Below are 21,112 nucleotides of genomic sequence, written 5' to 3' on the forward strand. Positions count from 1 at the left end.
GGCCCAGCAGCCCCCCCGCCCGCCCCCTCCGCAGCAGCCCCCCACCCCTGCCCAGTCGCTCCCGGAGACTGGCCCCCATGGGACTCAGCAAGCCTCCCTCTTCCCTGCCCCGGCTCCACCACCACCCGGGGGCCAGCCCCTGCACCCAGCTTGCCAGGCCCCCATCACCCGGCCAGACAGAGCCAGGCTCCAGCCCTGCCTGCCTGCAGCAGAACCAGCCTCGCGCCGTGGGCACAGCCAAGTCTCCTCGTGCCACATGGGCCCCACTCGCTGGGGGTCGCAGCCCCATGGCCCTGTGCCCAGCAGCTGGCCAGGAGCCAGGCAGGGGCTGTGGAGGACAAAGACCAAGCGGATGGTTACCTTGGCCCTTTGCCCCCAGGTGCTGATCCCCCTGGAGAGGAGCTCAGACACACTGGCCAGAAGGCCGGAGCCAGGCCAGCCCCTCCCAGTGCGACAGTCGGCCCAGGGAGCTCGGAGTGGGGCAGGCATCGGCTCCCCAGCTCCCCCCTTGCTGTGGGTGTGGTGGGGCTGCCCATGCCCACCCCCCGTGGAGTCCTGCTGGGGCGCCAGGGCTGAGCTGCGGAAGGAGGGAGAGGAGCCAGGACTGAGTTGGGCCCAGGTTTATTATCCGGAGTGACTGGGCTGGGCAGCTAATGCACCAGCCCCTCCCGTGACAGGGACACATCCTCCTTAAATACGCGGTATAAAAACACCTCTAAAAAACCCCCTTGCCGCGGTCTGCCTCTTCCTGGGAAGCACTGCTCCGGGGCAGGCAGGGCGCCGACGGGCACCCGCGGGTCACGCTCCGGGGCAGGCAGGGCGCCGATGGGCACCCGCGGGTCACGCTCCAGCAGGCAGGGCGCCGACGGGCACCTCCATGGGCCTGGCACTATCCCTGTGGGTCACGCTCCCGGGGCAGGCCAGGGCGCCAGAAGGCACCCCGCCGGGCCTGGCGCTACCCCCACGGGTCACGCTCCGGGGCAGGCCAGGGCGCTGACGGGCACCTCCGCGGGTCACGCTCCGGGGCAGGCAGGGCGCCGACGGGCACCTCCGCGGGTCACGCTCCAGGGCAGGCAGGGCGCCGACGGGCACCTCCGCGGGTCACGCTCCGGGGCAGGCCAGGGCCCCAGAAGGCACCCTGCCGGGCCCGGCGCTACCTCCGCAGGTTGCGCTGCGCCTGCTTCAATAAGGTGTCGAAGTCGAGGGAGTCGAACTTGCTCTTGACGGGGGCAGGGTCGAAATCTTCCCGGTTGGAGTCTGGAGGACACAAGGGCGCAGTGAGCGGCGGGACGCCCCAGTCCGTGCCGGCCGCCCCCCCGGAGCCGGGCCCCCACTCACCCAGGTCCGCGTAGTTCCTGCGGCAGAACTGGCGGCGCCCCCCGAAGCACAGGTCGAAGGGCTGCTCGTCCGGGCGCCGCAGCTGGTGGCCGCTCTCGATGGCGGCGAAGGCCTCCTTGGCGTAGCGGTAGGTCACGAAGCCGTAGTTGTCCCTGGGGAGGCAGAGCTGGTGATGCCGGGCCCTGCGCTCGCAGCCCAGCCGGGCCGGGAGCTGTCCCCGGCGGTCCCTAGGGACCCCCGCCCCGCTCACCCCTCGGCCCGGAAGTGGAGCGTGCACTCCTCGATGTCCCCGAAGACGGAGAAGCGGTGCCGGAGCTCTGCCCGCGTCATCCTGCTGGGGATCTTGCCGATGAAAACCACTCTCCTCTCCTCCTGCAGGACACAGAGCTGTGAGCGCGACGCCCAGCGCCCGTCCCCCAGCCCACTCGCAGCCGGCCCGCTGGGGGAGCCCTGGGGCCCAGGCCAGGGGGCTCAGCCACAGGGAAGCAGGGCTGGGCCAGACTGGGGGTGCCCAGCTCTGGGCCCTGGTGTGGGAGGAGCCGACCCTGCAGGGAGCAGAGACCTGGCCAGCTGGGCCTGACCCTCCCCTCCCACAGCGTATGCCCCCCCCCCACCAGCACATTCCCGGCTCGCAGCTCCCGTGGACTGCCCCCCCCCAGTGCGTGCCCCCCTCCCACCAGCACACGCCCATCCCGTCCCATGGACTCTTCCCCACCCCGGCTCATGTCCCACCCCTCCAGCCCATCCGCCCTTAGCTCAGGCCTGGAGTCCCCCCGCCCCACAGGCCCCGCCACCCACTCACTATTGCACGTTCCTTGTGGAGGATTCTCTGGTGCTGGCAGTGATCCGGAGGGTCGCAATAATCGAATCTAGCGGGGCACAAACAGGACTGTTGGAGTGGAGGTGGGGGGGCTGTCTGCTCTATAACCCAGTGTGGTGTGGGGGGGCCTTGCTGGTGGCTGGGCGTGGGCGACCCCCACTGGCGGCTGTCTGTAGCACGGCCCAGCAGGGCAGCGGGTGCGTCACTAGGCCAGGGTCTCCCCACCTGTCCGACAGGTCGCCTCCCAGGGACACACACACAAAGGGAGGAGGGCGGAGACCAACCCCTGGCTGGGGGGCAGGGCTGGAGAAGACTCATTTTCTGTCTGGGATCATGGAGGAGACAGCCTAGGGAAAGGGGCTGGGATTTAGGGGCCCAATCTCCCCCATCTCCAGGGGGGCAGAGGCATCCTAGGCCTGCCCTGGAACCAGATTCCATCTGTGCTGTATCCTGGAGAAGCAATAAACCCCCCCTGTTCTACTGGCTGGGGGAGTCTGTTCGTGCCACTACAGGGGTGCAGGAGCTGGGGGAACCCCGATGTGCCATCACATGGAGCCAGGACACCCACTGCTGCTCCTTGGGCCCTGGGCTGTCCCTGGCTTACACAGCCCTTGGGAACATGCCCCAAGCCCAGTGCGAGCCCCCAGGCTGGGGACCACTACAAGCCAGGCCCCAGGAGGCGGGCTAGTGCTCCTACACCCGAGGAACAGCCCCCAGGCTGGGGACAAACAGCCTGCTGTGACAGTGGGGTGTGCTGTAGTGTGTGTGCGCGTGTGGGGGGTGTGTGCCTCAGTTCCCCCCCCTTTTGCAGCTCTCTCTGCGGGGGGGGGGGGGGGCAGGCATGACTCTCTGTGGAAGTGGGTCAGTCTCACCTCCTGGGGACCAGGTGACAAAAGATTCCCCTTGGGTCTGGGAGCAGGACAGAGGAGGCGGCGGAGCGGCCTGGGGGCTCAGGGACAGTTGCTGGGGGTTGCGTTTAGTCTCGGGTGGGCAAACATGAAGAGAGCAGACTGAGCCGAGTGCTGGGGCTCAGGGGCCTGCGTAACTGCCCCAGGGGGTCTGAGGCTGCCTGCCCTGACTCTTATGTCCACATTGCGCCTGTGCCGCGCTGTATCCCGGAGCAGCCATAAACCCTCCATAGTCTACGGGCTGGTGGAGTGCCCTCTTGCTGTGGCCGGGCCCCCGACGCGCCGGCACACCGGCAGAGCGCGGTGAGTGCCTGGGACTGCGCCTACCTTCTCCTCCGGTTACTCCTCCTGCGGGGGGACGGGGAACGCGAGCGGCTGCGGGAGGCCGAGGAGGATCTGGACGAGTAGGACGAGGCCGAGGAGGGCGACCTTCCCCGGGACCGGCCACACGACCCGCAGCTAGAGCGGGAGGAGTGAGAGCTATGGGACCGTCTGGAGCGGTACCTGCTGGAAAGCACGCCAGCCGTGAGCCCTGGCACCCCCAGCCCGGCCCCAAGACACTGAGCAGGGAGGTGCCCGCCTGGCCCGATGCTGCAATGCCTCGGGCATGCCGGGCACCAGCCAGCCAACCCCCCCCGCCGGGCACCAGCCAACCTCCCCCCTCATCCCACCAGGAGCCGGGCAGCGCTGGCCTGAGGGTGCAAGCGGAGGACAGTCGCTCTGGGCTGCGACTGAACATTTGGGGGTTTGTAGCCAGCCTGGCCCGGGGGTCTGTGGAACTTGCAGGAGCCGAGCTGGCCTGGCCCTAGGGAGAGGGGAGCCCCACTCCTGCCGGGTTCCTAGGCTGCCCAGCGGGACGAGGGGCCGAGGAGCCGGATCCCCCGAGGGCCAGCAGCCCCAGGATGGGGAAGGCCCTGGCACTGGGACGGAGCGGGACAGACGGAAGGGGAAGCGCCTGCGGCTGCGGACAGGGCGGCTCCTGCCATATCATGCCGGACACGGCGCCGCGGTACCAGGGCTGCCGGCCCCGGGCTGAAGGCACCGCCGGGCTCTGCAAGCCCCTCTGGCCGGTCGGCAGCCAGGCCGGGTGCCCCGTCGGCAGCATGGCATGGTCTGGCCCGTGCAGGCCAGGCTGGTCGCCGGCCCCCAGCCACGTCAGCCCGGGGAGACCAGTGCTGTGGGCCTGCCTTCACCCAGGCCTGCGGCACAGAGGCAGCCCTGCTGAATCGGCTCCCAGCTCAGCTCCCTCCATGGCTGGGAGCCCGCGAGGCACGGTGTGACGTAGTGGGGGTACTTGCTGGGATGTGGTGACCCCTGCTGTCTGGAGCAAGACCCAGCAGGGAAAGCCTCACTAGGCAGAGGTAATGCCAAACTTGTTGAACCAGTGGCCAGACACCCCCCATGGAGAGGAACAAAGGAAGGTGGATGCTGCCCTGGCTGGGGGGCAGGGCTGGTGGAGGGTTAGTTAGTTCCTGGCTGGAAGGCAGGGGATAAGGAGCTGGGGAGGGGGCTGGGACTCCCCTATCTCAAGGGGGGGCACTGAGGCCTCTTAGCCCCAGTTCCTGTAACCAGATTACATCTGTGCTGCGCTGTGCTGGAGGAGCAATAAACAACCTCCATTACACCAGCTGGTGCAGTCTGTTTGTGCCATTTCGGGGTGCAGGAGACGGGGGACCCCCAACGCGCCGTCACACATGGCACCGCAGCGTCCCACGCGGCCGAACGGGGCCCGGTCTCGGGGTGCTGGAAAACCCTTCGACGAGGGACTCGCGCGGCCCAGGTCCGGACGCAGAGCCGGGCAGGCCATGGCGCGTATCCCAGGAGAGCGGAGGTGCAGCCCAGGCCTCGCAGCGGCGAGGCTCTTGAGGGCCCGATGCAACGGCCAGCAGCCTTGGCACACGGCCGGGCTGATCCTGCCTTCACCCCCGGACCGGCCAGGGAGAGGAGGGGAGCGGGCACAGGCGGGGGGCTCAAACCCAGTCACCCCCGGGCCATGGGAAGATCTGTCAGCCGAGAGCACCAACGTGCCCAGCAAACGCCCCCGCAGAGGGAGGGGCTCTTCTGCCCCAGCCCGGCCCACAGGCCATGGAGGCCTCCCTGTGGGTCCCGCCGGACGCTCGCGGTTCTGCACGGAGCCTCCAGGCGCCCAGGACACGCAGGTGACGCCTGGTTCCTTGCACAAGATGGCCGCCGGCTCCCTGGGACAGCCAGCCAGGCCGGCTTGGCGCTGGAGCTGCGGCACGGTGCTAGGCACAGCCGGGGGTAGGGAACCTGCCGCTTACCTTCGCCACCGCTTTGGCGGGGGGGACAGGGACCGGGACCGGGACCGGGAGGAGGACGACGACGACGACGACGTGCTGGCCCCGTTGGACGTGGAGCTGAACGAGCGGCTGGCGCGAGCCCGGGGGCTCGGTGAGGCCGCCCGTCTCCGGTAGCAGCGCAAGGACCGCTTGGCAGCCGGCTGCGGGTCCCCGCTCTGCGGCTCCTCATCCCGGCAGGGGGACGCGGCCGGAGACAGGAGGACCGAGGTGGGGGGGCTGCTCCTGCCCGCGGCAGCCTGGCTTCGGGCTCTAGTCCGGTGATCCAGCGGCTGGCTGGAGCCAGGGGCGGTGCCAGGAGGGGTGCGGAGCCCGGAACAGGCCAGCGTCCACGAGGGGAGGGAGGAGGGCGGCTTGATGGTGATATCCTGGTGCCGCTTCACGTTCCAGCGGGAGCCGAGCTCCGACGGGGCCGGCGTGCTGGGGAGTCTGGAGCCCTCCTCTGGCTGGGCAGTGCCCCGGGCGCAGTAGTCGTGGTCTCCACAGCCCACGTGGCTGGGGGCAGGGCCCTTCCCCCGAGGTTTGCTCTGCGGCAGCGGCTTGGCCTCCACGAACTTGGCAGTGTTCTGGCCGCCCTCCTGGGGCACGGCCCCTGGGGACCTGGCCTTCCCCAGCAGCGAGACGGCAGCCAGAGGCTTCCAGAGCTGGTGGGGCGGCGTCGCCGGCGGGGTCAGGCCTGCGGGGTAAGACGGGCCGTCAGGGTGCGGGGTAAGAAGGCAGGCCAGTGGGCGCATCCATCCCCCTGGCACCCGCCAGCCGTGCCCCCCGCAGCGCTCGCCATGCGGGTGCCAGGCCCCCCCCAGCCCCCTCAGCGCTTTACCAGCGATGTTGGCCAGCTCCGGGGCGTGCAGGCTGTCCGGCGGGCTCTTCTCCTGCTGGCTCTCGGACCTGCCGGGGCAGAGGGTTTATTGCTGGCGGCGGCCCAGACTCATGATGATCAGAGCCAGGTCGCACCAGCCGCCGGGGCCTCGTGGCCCTTCCTGCTGCCCCCCAGCATGGCAATGTGCAGCCCTGGGTGCAGCAGGCCGGGCGCGGCCGCTCCACACAGCCCCGGGCACTAACACAGGCGGCACCTTGCTGGCCAGCTCGCCGCAGCGCAGAGGCTGCCCAATCCACCCCCCCGTGGCTAGAGTGCAGGGGGGCTGGGCAGGCCGACGTACTGAGAGCCCAGCACGGCCCCGGGCGGAGAGCAGCCGGGCCAGGCGGCATCGTGGGCACCCGACTCACCCAGTGTTCCCCGCTGCCAGCCTGTCGCCACGGCGCTGCCCGCGCGGCAGCTCCTTGGTGCCTGAAACAAGAGCAGATGCATGGACGGCTGAGGGAGATGCTGGCGGGGGGAGCCCGGCACCCGCCAGCTGGGAGAGCGAGGGCACAAGCCACTCTGAGGCCTGCGTCCCCCTTCCCCCCACGAGGGGGCTGGCTCCCCAAACAGCACAAGGCCCCTGCTGGGGTCCTCCTCCAGCCATCACCTGGGTCTCCCCACAGGCTGGCAAACGGGCCAGGCCTGCCCTTCCCCCAGTGACCGGCGTTCAGCTAACCCGGATCCTCTGCTGCCCCTGCCATGGGGCTGCCCGCCCAGGCGGGGGGGAGGGGGTGCAGGGGCTCCAGCCCTGCTATGAGCCAGAACCCCGACGTGCACAGAGCAGCAGCCTGCCCCCCGGCGTGGGGCTGTCCAAGGCCCCGTTCCGCAGAGCCCGCCGGCCGCTCACCTTCCGTCTTCTCAAACTGCTCCAGCAGGCTGGACAGGTCCGAAGCTTCGATTCCTGGCAGGGGAGACGCAGCCTGTTAGGTCCCCGCTACGGGCCCCCCACCGCCCCCCCATGGGGCCACGGCGCAGGGCAGGGGGACTGCCAGGGGGCGGGCGCCTCTCCAGCCAGCAGGCAGAAAGGCAGCTCAGGGCTTACGTGTCCTGCAGGTGCGGAGCCCAGCCCCAGGCTCATTCCACTGCACAGGTGGGCGCTCTCCACCCACGTGGCCGGGCCGGGGCAGAAGCCCCCATCGCCGCCGCCCACAGGGGCCGGGCCGGGGCAGAAGCCCCCATCGCCGCCGCCCACAGGGGCCGGGCCGGGGCAGAAGCCCCCATCGCCGCCGCCCACAGGGGCCAGGCCGGGGCAGAAGCCCCCATCGCCGCCGCCCACAGGGGCCGGGCCGGGGCAGAAGCCCCCATCGCCGCCGCCCACAGGGGCCGGGCCGGGGCAGAAGCCCCCATCGCCGCCGCCCACAGGGGCCGGGCCGGGGCAGAAGCCCCCACCGCCGCCGCCCACAGGGGCCGGGCCGGGGCAGAAGCCCCCACCGCCGCCGCCCACAGGGGCCGGGCCGGGGCAGAAGCCCCCACCGCCGCCGCCCACAGGGGCCGGGCCGGGGCAGAAGCCCCCACCGCCGCCGCCCACAGGGGCCGGGCCGGGGCAGAAGCCCCCACCGCCGCCGCCCACAGGGGCCGGGCCGGGGCAGAAGCCCCCACCGCCGCCGCCCACAGGGGCCGGGCCGGGGCAGAAGCCCCCACCGCCGCCGCCCACAGGGGCCGGGCCGGGGCAGAAGCCCCCGCCGCCGCCGCCCACAGGGGCCGGGCCGGGGCAGAAGCCCCCGCCGCCGCCGCCCACAGGGGCCGGGCCGGGGCAGAAGCCCCCGCCGCCGCCGCCCACAGGGGCCGGGCCGGGGCAGAAGCCCCCGCCGCCGCCGCCCACAGGGGCCGGGCCGGGGCAGAAGCCCCCGCCGCCGCCGCCCACAGGGGCCGGGCCGGGGCAGAAGCCCCCGCCGCCGCCGCCCACAGGGGCCGGGCCGGGGCAGAAGCCCCCGCCGCCGCCGCCCACAGGGGCCGGGCCGGGGCAGAAGCCCCCGCCGCCGCCGCCCACAGGGGCCGGGCCGGGGCAGAAGCCCCCGCCGCCGCCGCCCACAGGGGCCGGGCCGGGGCAGAAGCCCCCATCGCCGCCGCCCACAGGGCCGGGCCGGGGCAGAAGCCCCCATCGCCGCCGCCCACAGGGGCCGGGCTCACTCACCGCCGCCGCGCCCCCAGCCCCCTCACCGATTTCGCTGATGAAGGCCTGCACAATGTCCTTGCTGGTACCGGGCCGGGCCGGGCCGACGAGGAGCCGGTGTCTCCATGGCTTGGCGGGCTGGCTCTCCTCTCGCGCTCTCAGCGCCACTGCAGCTCTCCTGGGCACGGCCGGGGGGCCAGGCAGCTGGGGCTTCTGCGGGACTGGTCCTGTGGAGCCTGGCTGGGATCCCTCCAACAGGCTGGGCCCCACACTCTTTGCTGGAGCTGCAGCCTCCGTTGGGGGGCAGGGACCAGGGGGCTGTCCCACAGGCTGGGGGGACAGAGCAGGGGGCTGCCCCACATGCTGGGGGTTGGGTGACTCACCCACAGGCTGGCGGGGCAGGGCAGGGGGCTGCCCTACAGGCTGGGGGGCAGGTGACTCACCTACAGGCAGGGGGGGCAGGGCAGGGGGCTGCCCTACAGGCTGGGGGGGCTGCCCTACAGGCTGGGGCAAGGGTGACTCACCCACAGTCTGGGGGGGCAGGGCAGGGGGCCGTCCTACAGGCTGGGGGGGCAGGGCAGGGGGCTGCCCTACAGGCTGAGGGGGCCACCCTACAGGCTGGGGCGTGGGTGACTCACCCACAGGCTGGGGGGGCTGCCCTACAGGCTGGGGCAAGGGTGACTCACCCACAGGCTGGGGGGGCAGGGCAGGGGGCCGTCCTACAGGCTGGGGGGCAGGTGACTCACCCACAGGCTGGGGGGGCTGCCCTATAGGCTGGGGCAAGGGTGACTCACCCACAGGCTGGGGGGCAGGTGACTCACCCACAGGCTGGGGGGGCCGCCCTACAGGCTGGGGGGCGGGTGACACACACACAGCCTGCGGGGGTGGGGTAGTGGGCTGCCCCACTGGCTGGGGGGCGGGTGACTCGCCCACAGGCCGGCTCTGCCTCCTGGGATCACAGACCCAGCCAGACGTGGCCCTGGCTGAGGGCTGGGCTGGCACCGGCCTGGCGGACTGCGTGGTGAAAGCAGGGGGCTCGTGGCAGCTTGGCACCAGGGCGGGCACGTGGGCACAAGCTGTGCCCCTGGCCAGCGGCTCTGGCTCGGGACCAGGGCCAGCTGGAAAGGGCTTTGCCCCCAGGTCACTGTACACCAGGGGGGGTGGCACAGGGACCCCCGGCCAGTAGGGTGGCTGGAGGCCCAGGGCCCAGCCCATGGAGGCACACGGTGCTCCGGGGCCGAAGGGAGGCGGGGGCAGAGCAGGAGAGGGCCAGGCCACGGCCGGTGGGGGCAGACCAGGCACCAGGTGGAAGGCGCTGGGGGACCCGCTAGTGGGCGGTGGCGGGGGCAGGCCGGGGTAGCCGGCAGGCGGGGGGCCGAAGCAAGGCCAGGAAGGCACCGGGGGGTACAGGGCATAGGGAGTGGCGGCAGCTGGTGGGATCACTGCAGGAGCTGCCCCCACGGTTGAGGGGAGGAAAGGCAGCTGGGGCCCTGGGGGCAGGGGAGCTGGCACAGGCTGGCTGGGGCCCACAGGAGCCTTGCAGGCCAGGGGAGCGGTGGCTGGGGAGCTGGGGGGTTTCTCGGGGCCCCTCTGGGAGATGGCCGGCTCCCGGCTGGCCAGAGGAGCGGTGGCTGGGGGGCTGGAGGGTTTCTCGGGGCCCCTCTGGGAGCTGGGTGGCTCCCCGGGGTGGGCAGGCTGCGAGGGTGGGGGGCGTACGGGCGCCATGAGGCAGGGGATTTCTGCCAGCTCCGTGGGGGGCTCGGGAATGCTGGGCCACTTGCTCACTCCTGGCTTCTCCCCCTCCTTCCCGTGGCTCCCGCCGGGCTGGCGGCGCAGCATCCGCTGCCGGTACTCCGTCAGGCTGAGCGCCTTGGGCCTGGGCGGCCAGCCGGCAGCCTCAACCGCAGCCCGCTCTGCCTCCCCCACAGCGCCCGTCTCCGGGCCAGTGCTATCCTTGGTGGGGACAGGCCAGCTCCCTTCCCCCTGCTCTGCTGAGCTGGGTCCCGCGTCAGCCGGCAGCTCCCCGGGGCAGGGCGGGGCCTGCTTGGAGGGTCCAGGCGCCCCTGTGTCCTGCTCGGAGGGTCCAGGCGCCCCTGTGCCCTGCACAGCCGGCTGCACATTCAGCTTGGCGGCCTCCGGCTTCTCCTGCACCTCAGGGCGCCCCTTCCTCCGCGGGGCGCTCCCTGCAGCCGCTGCCCTGGGCCGCCCTCGGGCCGCTCGCAGCTCCATCCGCCCATCCTTCCTCGCCTGCTCCAGCTGCTTCTCCAGGAAGGTGGACACCTGCACGGAGGGCCGGGCTGCCCAGCTGGGGGAGGGCTGGCTGGCTGGCGGCTGTCCCGAGGACGTGGAGCGGAGCCTGAGGCCCACACGGTCCCCGTCCGGCTTGGCCCGGCCTCTCTGCAATCCCTCCCTTTGCTTTTTCCGGCTTTTCCGGGCCCTTTCGCGCCCTCGGCCCTTCTCCGTGTCCGGGCGCTTTCCGCCTGCCAGCGCCTCCGTGCAGCGCTGCGGCCTGCTCTCCTGACGCTGGGCTCGGGGCCTCGCCTCCTCTTCCGGGCCCGCCCCCGGGGGGGAGACTCTGGCCTGGGTCGGGCTGGGTGGCGACGGCTCCCGGGCACCCTCCTCCTCACCAGCTGGACGCCCGCTGGCTGCCTCCTCTTCCGCTGGGCCCAGGTGCTGCAGGACCACGGGGATCTCCAGGCTCTCGCCTGCGCCCGGCACAATCTCCAGCACGAGCGGGCCGGCTAAGAACTCCTGGGCCGCCGGCTCACTGGCCGGGTCCAGGCACACGGTGAGCGTGGGCAGGCAGTACGGGTGCATGGACCTCACCAGCTCGCTGAGCGACCCGGCCGCCGTGCTAATGATGCAGGGAGCGCCGCCATCGGCCGGCCACGCCGCTGCCTCCTCGCGCCGCTCCTCCGGGCTCTGCAGCAGCTCCCCGGGCGGCCCTTCCTCCTCCTCCCCATCGCTGCGCTCTCGCAGCTGGGGCCTGGGCAGCTTCTGCTCCGCCCGGGGCGCTCGGCCAGCGCGCTGCCTGGGCGCTGCCGGCTCCTCAAGGCAGCTCAGTGGACAGTCCCAGGGCAGATCCAGGGGGCCGGGCTCCACCTGGCAGGGAAAGGGGAAGAGTGAGACGCCGGGGCTATGCCCAGAGCAGGGCACCTGAGCTGACCCGGGAGGCACTGGGCTCAGCTGGCCCTGCTAGCAGCCATGAGGCCCATGGACGGGCAGGGACCGGCCCAACCAGAAGAATTTCCACTGACTTGCAATGGCCCCTCCCTGTCTGCAGCGCGCCCATCTCCCGAGCGACAGCCACCCGCACTGCACAGCAGAACCTGGCTCCGGCGCCCGGGGCTCGAGCCGGGGACGAGCGACCACGGCCAGCAGGCTGGGACTGCAGTCCCATTGCAGACACGCTCAGTAAGGCCCGGCCTGGCCCCGGACACCCGAGCCGGGCCAGCGGCGCCCCCAGCAGCACGAGGGCGGCGAGCTGGGAATCGGGAGCGGCTCTGCTCGGTCGGCGGGACGGCTCCCTGGGGTGAGCGAGCGGCGCTCGGGGCAGAGCCCTGTGTGGAGACCCACCTCGGTCTGCGCCGCCCCACAGGGCTCTGCACCCAGGAGACACTGGGGCCAAGGAGAGGACCGTGGTGTTGCTGCTATTGGGAGCCATGCCCTGTCCGGCTGCCCCCCCGGCGGGGCTGGGCGCCCACAGACAGGAGTTGTGGCTGAGGCGCGGCCAAGGGACCTTGCCGGTACTGGAGAGCAGGCCAGGCGAGCGAGTCACCCTGGCCATACGGCAGAGCAGGCACCCCAACCGTCACCCCCAGCCCCCCGAGGCAGGAGCACGCCAGCCAGCCCTGCTGCCGACCGCTGCCCGCTCTCACCTTGCCGAGGCCCCATGCATCGTCCAGGGCAGGAACGCCGCGCTCAGGGGAGCGCCGGGACAAGCTGAGGAACTTCTGGAACTGTGGGCAGGAAGGGGAATGAGAAGGTGGGACGCACGGACTGGCCAGCCTCCCGCTCCCAGGGTCCCAGCCTCTCCCCTCCCCACATGCCAGCATGGCAAGGGGCCAGAGCGCCGCGGGGCACCCCGCTCCCAGGCACGCCCCAGCCCCTGCAAGGAGCAGTTCCTACAGCACAGCTGGCAGGGCAGTGGCCAGCAGCCCCGGGCAGACGAGTTAGTGACCATTCACGGGCCTTGCGGAGTTCGGCCGCAGCCGCGGGCCAGGGCCTAAGCTGAGGGGAAGGCGCGTCCGGGGAAGGGCAGAGGGACGCCCTACCGAAGAACTCTCGCGCTCCCGGGGCAGCGCCAGCAATTCGGAGTCCATGGTGCTGTCAAACGGGGACAGAGTCTCGTCGTCCGTGCTGTCCAGGATCTCGGTGATGGCCGTCAGCAGGGACAGCTCGTTTGGAGCCTCTAGGCAGGCCTTGTGCTGGCGAGAGAGGAGAACGCACATGCACCGGGCGCGGCCACACCCCAACCCCGCCCTGCCGCTCTCCGGAGCCAGGACGCCCTCTGAAGGGAGGCCCCACACAGACCCATGCAGTCCAGGGGGCAGGGCGGGGACCCTGGAGTCCCGCGCTCTCCTGACATGCTCCAGCCACCAGAAGCTCCGCCTCCCGTCACACCGGTTCCTCGCCAGCACCAAGGCAGGGAGGCTCGGAAAGGGTGAAGTGGGACCTAGCTCGAGCAGGGCCCGGTTCGTGAGGGGCTGCATGTTCCTAGGCCGAGTCCCAGAGCGGGGGGAGGTGCCAGAGACCCAGCAGAAGTGCCTGGCCAAGCACCCTGCCCCCAGCGTGGGATCAGCACCCTGCCAGTGGCTCGGAGCCCGGTCAGGCAGGGGAGAGCCGGGCCAGAGCCTGACTCCTGGCCGCCAGCGGAGCGGAGCGGAGCAGCATCTGGCAGAGCAGAGGCCAACGCAGGCGAGGGGTGGAGGTTCCCAGACCGCCGCAGAGCAGCCCCCGGGAGAGTCTCGGGCCCGTGTCTCCAGGAATCCAGACTAGTCGCATCTGCCCCTCTGACCTCCATTCGGCCACTTCAGTGCTGCCAAGAGCGCCCGGGCAGGCCGTCCCACTCTCGCTGATCTTTCCCAGCGTCGCGCCCTCGCACCGACCGGCACGGCGACCCCTCTCCCGGGCCGGGGGAGCAGGGCCCCAGGCTGTGGCAGGTCGCCCGTCTCGCCCGCGGCTGCCCACGGCACAGCTACGTCCCCGCCCTCCGCGGGCCGCCCGTTACCTCGTGCAGCGAGCTGAAGTCCTCAAGGATGGAGATGACGGAGGAGTCCAAGTAGCCGTGCATCGTTCCCAGGATCCCGTCGGCCTCCAGGGGCACGTCGCTGCTGGCAGCCCCCCAGTGCAGGCCGGGCTCCTCTTCCTCCAGAGAGCAGCACTAGACGGGGCGAGAGACAGGATGGGGGGGCCGCGCTCACCGGCACCAGGCCCCGTAGTGCAGCCTGGGGCCTGAGCAGCACAGAACAGCTCTAGCCACCTTGGGGCGGGAGGGGCCACACGACCAGGCTGCTCGCCACAGCCGCAGGCCTGCCCCCCGGCTCACCTCCGCTGGGTACTGGGAAGCCCCAGGCACAGCCGCAGGCCTGCCCCCCGGCTCACCTCCGCTGGGTACTGGGAAGCCCAAGGCACAGCCACAGGCCTGTCCCCCGGCTCCCGGCGCACCTCCGCTGGGTACTGGGAAGCCCAAGGCACAGCCGCAGGCCTGCCCCCCGGCTCCCGGCGCACCTCCGCTGGGTACTGGGAAGCCCAAGGCACAGCCGCAGGCCTGCCCCCCGGCTCCCGGCGCACCTCCGCTGGGTACTGGGAAGCCCAAGGCACAGCCACAGGCCTGCCCCCTGGCTCCCGGCGCACCTCCGCCGGGTACTGGGAAGCCCAAGGCACAGCCGGAGGCCTGCCCCCCGGCTCCCGGTGCACCTCCGCTGGGTACTGGGAAGCCCAAGGCACAGCCGCAGGCCTGCCCCCTGGCTCCCGGTGCACCTCCGCTGGGTACTGGGAAGCCCAAGGCACAGCCACAGGCCTGCCCCCCGGCTCCCGGTGCACCTCCGCTGGGTACTGGGAAGCCCAAGGCACAGCTGCAGGCCTGCCCCCCGGCTCCCGGTGCACCTCCGCTGGGTACTGGGAAGCCCCAGGCACAGCCGCAGGCCTGCCCCCCGGCTCCCGGCGCACCTCCGCTGGGTACTGGGAAGCCCCAGGCACAGCTGCAGGTACTGGCAAGCCCGGGGCACAGCCGCAGGTGCTGGCAAGGCTGACTTCAGCCCCCGTTGCCCCATTAAAGATGAGCAGGGACAAGGCCTGTGGCGGGGAGCAATCGGAGCTCAGAGACTAGCTCACCAGGAGACTTGGCAGGGCACAGGGGTGCTGGTGTGAGTCCCCCACCCACGCCACAGCTAGCAATGAAACCACAGAGCCAACACCCCAAGCCAGGGGCTGGCCAGTCGTGGCACAAGGGGGGTAGAAGTGCCGATATCTAAACCCTTCCCTACTGTGGACCCCGCCCCCCCCCCGGTTAAGCCTCTGCAAACACCATGGGCTCTGCGGACTCGGGTTAACGTGGTTTGCACAAGCCCCCCGATGTGGCTTGGGGCAGAGATGCCCCAGGCACCAGCCACCTCGGGGGTAAGCTGAGGAGTCACTCCCGCAGCCCGCCCCCTTGCAAGGCTGGGTACGTCTACACTACGGGCAGGCCAGTGGCCTGGTCCAGTTGCACCGAGTGCCGGCGCTTGCTACCCGACATGAGGTTTCTGCGTCCAGGTACTTAACCCACGTCCCCACGAGGCGCCAGCCGGAGCAAGCCCAGCCTGGCACACGGGTGCGCAGGCCTTTCCAGCCCTGAGCAGCGGGCCCGGGGCCACGCCGTCTGCCAGCACAGAGCGGGCCGACGTCTGCACGGCTCTTACACCGGACGGGGAACGCCGGCCTGTTAACCCGCCGGCCACGAGCCCCCGCCCAGCCCTGCCCAGCACTCCCCTCCAGAGCCCAGCCGCGGTGAATCATCCTGGGGCTTGCAGGCGTGATCAAAGGAGCTGATGCCCCGCGGCTGGAGTCAGTGCTAACAAGCCCGCACAGCTCACCCAGGGAGGAGCCACGCGGTCGAGCCGGAGTTCCCAGGCACCCGACTCGCTGTAGCACTTCAGCCACCAGCGGGGACAGCGTCTGCCCTGGCAGCCCAGCGCCCTGCGTCTGGGGTGGGAGCCAAGCAAGGTGGCTGGGCCGGGCCGGACCGCACGCTTCCGAAGCCAGGGCCCGTCACCCCGAAGGGCGCTTCACCACTGCCGTCAGACCACGTCACGCTCACAAGCACAGCCCAAGAGTCCCGCCAGAGTCAGAAAATCCATTTCCTGAGTACCCCCTGCAGGACTGAGAAGTCCAATAGCCACAAGGGAACATGCCAGTGTCCCTCTAGTGCACGGTCCTGGACAGAGCGGCCAATGCTGGAGGCTTGTAAGGAAGGGTCAATTCTCCTAAACCACCCCACTGCACAATGCTGTGGTTTTGGGGGTGACCCACCCAGGTGAAGAGAGCACCCCCCGTGCCTTGGCTCGTACAGGTAGTGTCCCGGCAGCTGCTGCTGGGGCGCAATGTCAAACTGTCACCAGAAAATGTCTCAACTTGTTTGCCTCCACATCCTTAAGCGAGGAGTTCCACAGGTCAGAGGAATCGTTGCTTAACGAGTCCGTGTTCCCCAAAAGACCCCCTTGGAGCCATTTTAAATGGGGTGACTTTTCAGTGCTTCCCACCCCTCCTGTTCCCAGCTCAGATGGGGTCCGTTAGCCCCCCGAGGCTGCTTCCCCATTCGCGGGGCTACAGCTCTCCTTTTACCACCCTGCCCTAACGATTTCTCACAACTCCACCCGGTAGCTGGCTTGCCTTGCCTTCTCCAGCCTCGGCCCCCTCCCCGAGTGGGGGTACCACGGCAGGAAGGCATTCCAGCCGGAGTGCTGGCTAGGCCCATGGCAGCAGCAGAACACTTTCCTTTGCTGGGACCGGGACTCTGGGCCCTGCTAGAAATGCCAGCTCGGAGTCCTGGCAGGCCGGTCACAGCGGTAGGGGCCATGTTTCGGGAGGAGCCATGACGCTCACCACTGCTAGCCAGGGCTGCAGACCAGGAGAGGCAGAGAAACCCACCGGAGCCATGTGCAGAGGCCACCTGGTGCCAGGGGCAGAGCACGGGGGCTGCGGCGCATCCACATGCTTCACCCCATGCCTGCTAGACAGGGTCCAGTCTCCATGCGCGGCCAGCCCTGCCTGGGCCAGCCTGGCTTTCAACGCGGAGAACCCTCTCTCCCAGGGCCCCCCTGTCTCCAGTCACACTGGCACCCCCTCAACACTGGCTGGACTGGAGAACCCCTCCCCTGCTAGCGATCGAGAGCAGGGCAGGCCTGGGGACAGGCCGAACAGACTCACAAGCAGGTGGGGGACACGTTTTCCCCACAACTTGCATGACAGAGCCTCTGCTCGGGGCAGCCCCAGCCCTGGCCCGGCTCTGCCTTAGCAGAAAGGGGATCCAATTACAAGGCTCTGACATCACGCACCAAATACTGGGAGGACTCTTCCATTTAATTTTGCCTGTCACCAAACGCCTCCAGGACAACTCCCTGTCTAGTCAGCTCAACTCCCACACGGCTCGGGGGCAGCCATGCTGCAAAAGGGCAGGAGCTGCTGCCTACCAGCTCAGCAGGAGCCAGGCAGGAATCCCCGGGGAGGCTGTTCCCCAGGCCAGGGTGAAGCAGCAAAGCGCATCCTTGCAGGACAGCGCCGGAGCGCACTGATGTGCAGGCAGACGTGGGAACGCGTTGGCTTTGTAAGACAGGAATAAATGCTTTTGCCCAGCACAAGAGCAACACAGGGCACGAGGGAGTTTCTCTCATGGCCCAACTTCTGCTGGCGAGAGAGACAAGCTTTCGCCCTCATAGAGCTCGGATTCCGGACATTTCCAAATGTCACATCCTGCAGCATGCAAGGCCGGCCCCTGTCCATCATTCCCAGCAAGTGTACAATGCGTGCCTGCAACGCAGAAGCAAAAATGCCCCCCTTTATCTCTGCCACGTACCGCGAGAGAGGCTAGAAAACCAGAGCCTGTTCTCTGGGTCTAGCATGTCTCAACCCTACAGCTCAAAGCACTTTGCCAAGGAAGCTAGCATCTTTGCAGAGAGGGGGAAACCGAGGCAGGGGCTGGGGCATGGCTTGTAGCAGAGCAGGACACTGAATCTAGAACTCTGGAATCCTGGCCCAGTGCTCTGCCCACTAGAGCGCGCTGCATCCCACGTAGTCTCAGTACAGTCACAGTACCTTTAACAGGCCTAGTGCCAGGGGTGTCCTGAACACACAGCTCAAGGCAGCAAGGCAGCGTTCAAGGGTCCTCACCTGCCCCTCAACTTCCAAACCTGGTTATTTCTCTCGTCCCTCCGAGCACTCGGCAAGTCAGCTCCAAGCCTGGCCACAGGGGAGGGGCGACTCGAAACATTTCCCCAGTCCAGGCATGACTTAAGTGCCCCGTTTCCTAATCAGACGCTGCCTGCTCCCAGGTACTGCAGTGCAACACACACAGCCACAGGTCTCACGGGTGGGGGGGCAGAATCCTGCACCACTGGGTGCAAAGGGGACGTTCCCATGGGTGACACCCTGGTAGCTCTGGTCTCTACTGGGCTCTTGGGCACCAACACTTCAACCCAGAATCCGGCGTGTGCTCAGCACAAAGATTCATTTGTGACTCTCCGCCTCACCCAGTGTCACCTGGCGTTGGAGCATGGCAGTAAAATACACAAGTCTTCACACAGACACACACATCCCTTCTCCCCTTCCCCCCTGGAGAAAGCAGGGATACACGTCTTCTCCCCTTCCCCTCCCGCCCCCGGAGAAGGCAGGGAGGACCTGAAAAGCACACCGTGCTGTGGGGAGAGATGAAAGCAACAGTCATGTTGCCAGTTAGCGCCTCAGATGAACTTGAGAAAAGTAAGAAGTGAAACCCCTGCCTGGATTTTTTCAGGCAGGACACAGCCGGCGCTGCGCCGCTCAATGAGCCGCCAGCTGTGGCCAGCCAGCACACCCAGGGCGGGCGGAGGCTGACAGCCAGCCAGCCACGCTGCAGGGACTGCTGGCAAAGCGCTGATGCTCCTCTCGGGCCTGCCAGACTAGAAGATCACCAAGAAACCAGCAGCCCCCCACCCTGACCAGCTCCTCAGCCACCCTCTCCCCACACCTCGGGCACCCCCCGGCCATCAGAGCGGTCACGCAGGCCTGTGCACTGATTTGCACCCGCAGCCTCTCACTCCCAAGGCTGCATGAACCGAGCCCCCTCCCAGCTCCAGAGCGCCCCGCACCTGGGGCCCCCCAGCTCCAGAACTGGCCAGGAGCAGGGACTCAGGAGTCCCCAGTCTGCCTGCAGGGCTCAGCAGCCCTCCCACGGAGGGGGCTACGCAGCCCCCCCGCGACACCCCGAGCGGGCCTGGGACACAGCCATCCCCTCCCGCATGGCCCCGCCAGCTGGGGGGGGCCACGACCCCCACCGCGTGACCCCTCCCTGACTGGGCGACACAGCCCCCGCGTGGCGCCCTACGTGGGAGTGACAACCCCCCCCCCGTGACAGTGATTTACACAGGCCCCCCCGCGTGACCCACCCGGGACGGGTGACACGGCCCCCCCGCGACGGGTGACACGGGCCCCCCCCACGTGACCCCCCCGCGACGGGTGACACGGGCCCCCCCACGTGACCCCCCCGCGACGGGTGACGGGCCCCCCCCGCGTGCCCCTCCACATGGGGCCGCCCCCACATGACCCCCCCGCGACGGGTGACACGGGCCCCCCCCACGTGACCCCCCCACGACGGGTGACACGGGCCCCCCCACGTGACCCCCCCGCGACGGGTGACGGGCCCCCCCCGCGTGCCCCTCCACATGGGGCCGCCCCCACATGACCCCCCCGCGACGGGTGACACGGGCCCCCCCACGTGACGGGGTTGGTGACGCGCCCCGCGCGTGGGGCTCCAGCCACGCGCCCGCCCGCGGCTCCACGTGTCACCGCGCGGCCCCCCCCCCGCCGCCGCCGCCTCCTCCGGCCCCGCCCGGCCCGGCCGCTCCTACCTGCGCGGGGCTGGCGGGGGGGGGCTCCGCGCCGCTGCCGCCCCCCCGCGCCCGGCGCGCGCCCCGGCTGCCGGCGGCTCCCCCGGCGCCCCACAGCGCCGCCATCTTGGCGCCTCAGCTGCCCGCGCGGCCGGTGCCGGCGGCTCACGCGGCCCACGTGATGGAGGGGCAGCCCCGCCCGCGAGGGACTACAGCTCCCGGCAGGCCGCGCGGCGCCGCGGGGCATGCCGGGAGGGCTCTGCGCAGGCGCGGGGCTGCCGGCTTGGCTGGCTGCGGGGGGCGCAGCCGCAGTGCGGGGGGGCCGGGCAGGCGCGGTCTCGGCAGGGCCCCGGCCGCGGTATCCTGGCCCGTGCCACGGGGGCTGGCCGCGGCGGGGGCTGCGGACGGGCCCATTTCCGGGGGGAGGCCTCGCTTCGCCGCCATCTTTACTGCGGGCACCGCAGCCCCGCCCCTTCCGAGCTGGGCGGCTGACGTCACATCGCCACGTCACCCCTTCCTTTCCCGCGGCGCCCGGGCTCCTCCCCTCCACGTGGGCGCGGCCGCCCCTGCCCCTCGGGGCTCCCCCCTCCCCCCGCCGCAAGCGCCCCTCCCCCAGCCCCCCTGTTCCCCATCTCCCCCCTGCCCCCCGCCCTCCTGTTCCCACGTGCCCCTCTGCCCCCCTCCCCCAGCCCCCCTGTTCCCCATCTCCCCCCTGCCCCCCGCCCTCCTGTTCCCACGTGCCCCTCTGCCCCCTCCCTGTTCCCCATCTCCCCCCTGCCCCCCGCCCTCCTGTTCCCACGTGCCCCTCTGCCCCCCTCCCTGTTCCCCATCTCCCCCCTGCCCCCCGCCCTCCTGTTCCCACGTGCCCCTCTGCCCCCTCCCTGTTCCCCATCTCCCCACTGCCCCCGCCCTACTGTTCCCACGTGCCCCTCTGCCCCCCTCCCTGTTCCCCATCTCCCCACTGCCCCCGCCCTCCTGTTCCCCCGTGCCCCTCTGCCCCCCTCCCTGTTCCCCATCTCCCCCCTGCCCCCCGCCCTCCTGTTCCCACGTGCCCCTCTGCCCCCCTCCCTGTTCCCCATCTCCCCCCTGCCCCCCGCCCTCCTGTTCCCACGTGCCCCTCTGCCCCCCTCCCCCAGCCCCCCTGTTCCCCATCTCCCCCCTGCCCCCCGCCCTCCTGTTCCCACGTGCCCCTCTGCCCCCTCCCTGTTCCCCATCTCCCCCCTGCCCCCCGCCCTCCTGTTCCCCCGTGCCCCTCTGCCCCCTCCCTGTTCCCCATCTCCCCACTGCCCCCGCCCTCCTGTTCCCCCGTGCCCCTCTGCCCCCCTCCCTGTTCCCCATCTCCCCCCTGCCCCCCGCCCTCCTGTTCCCCCGTGCCCCTCTGCCCCCTCCCTGTTCCCCATCTCCCCCCTGCCCCCCACCCTCCTGTTCCCCCGTGCCCCTCTGCCCCCCTCCCTGTTCCCCATCTCCCCCCTGCCCCCCGCCCTCCTGTTCCCCCGTGCCCCTCTGCCCCCCTCCCTGTTCCCCATCTTCCCCCTGCCCCCCACCCTCCTGTTCCCCCGTGCCCCTCTGCCCCCTCCCTGTTCCCCATCTCCCCACTGCCCCCCGCCCTCCTGTTCCCCCGTGTCCCTCTGCCCCCTCCCCCAGCCCCCCTGTTCCCCATCTCCCCCCTGTCCCCCGCCCTCCTGTTCCC

At 70.6% G+C, this 21,112-nt stretch overlaps 1 protein-coding gene across 5 annotated transcripts; it reads right to left on the reverse strand.

The window, feature by feature from the left end:
- Nucleotides 1–605: 605 nt before the first annotated feature.
- On the reverse strand, nucleotides 606–19,621 carry PPRC1 (PPARG related coactivator 1). Of its 5 annotated transcripts, none has more exons than XM_075934488.1 (15): nucleotides 19,444–19,616; nucleotides 13,590–13,742; nucleotides 12,634–12,786; nucleotides 12,238–12,318; nucleotides 9,154–11,461; nucleotides 8,407–9,018; nucleotides 7,094–7,147; nucleotides 6,612–6,672; nucleotides 6,205–6,272; nucleotides 5,349–6,060; nucleotides 3,394–3,573; nucleotides 2,141–2,207; nucleotides 1,589–1,710; nucleotides 1,339–1,490; nucleotides 606–1,257 (listed from the first exon to the last, which is right to left on the reverse strand). In XM_075934488.1, the coding sequence occupies exons 1-15, from the start codon at nucleotides 19,546–19,548 to the stop codon at nucleotides 1,154–1,156; spliced, it is 4,932 nt and encodes a 1,643-aa protein (XP_075790603.1). In that variant the 5' UTR covers nucleotides 19,549–19,616; the 3' UTR covers nucleotides 606–1,153. The 5 variants fall into 5 exon arrangements, with proteins under 5 accessions (XP_075790603.1, XP_075790604.1, XP_075790602.1 ...); XM_075934489.1 differs by having other exon boundaries at nucleotides 8,407–8,916; nucleotides 19,444–19,614; XM_075934487.1 differs by having other exon boundaries at nucleotides 3,394–3,525; nucleotides 8,407–11,461; nucleotides 19,444–19,621.
- Between the last annotated feature and the right edge of the window lie 1,491 nt (nucleotides 19,622–21,112).

The sequence above is a fragment of the Pelodiscus sinensis genome, chromosome 8 (assembly GCF_049634645.1).
Source record: "Pelodiscus sinensis isolate JC-2024 chromosome 8, ASM4963464v1, whole genome shotgun sequence".
NCBI lineage: Eukaryota > Metazoa > Chordata > Testudines > Trionychidae > Pelodiscus > Pelodiscus sinensis.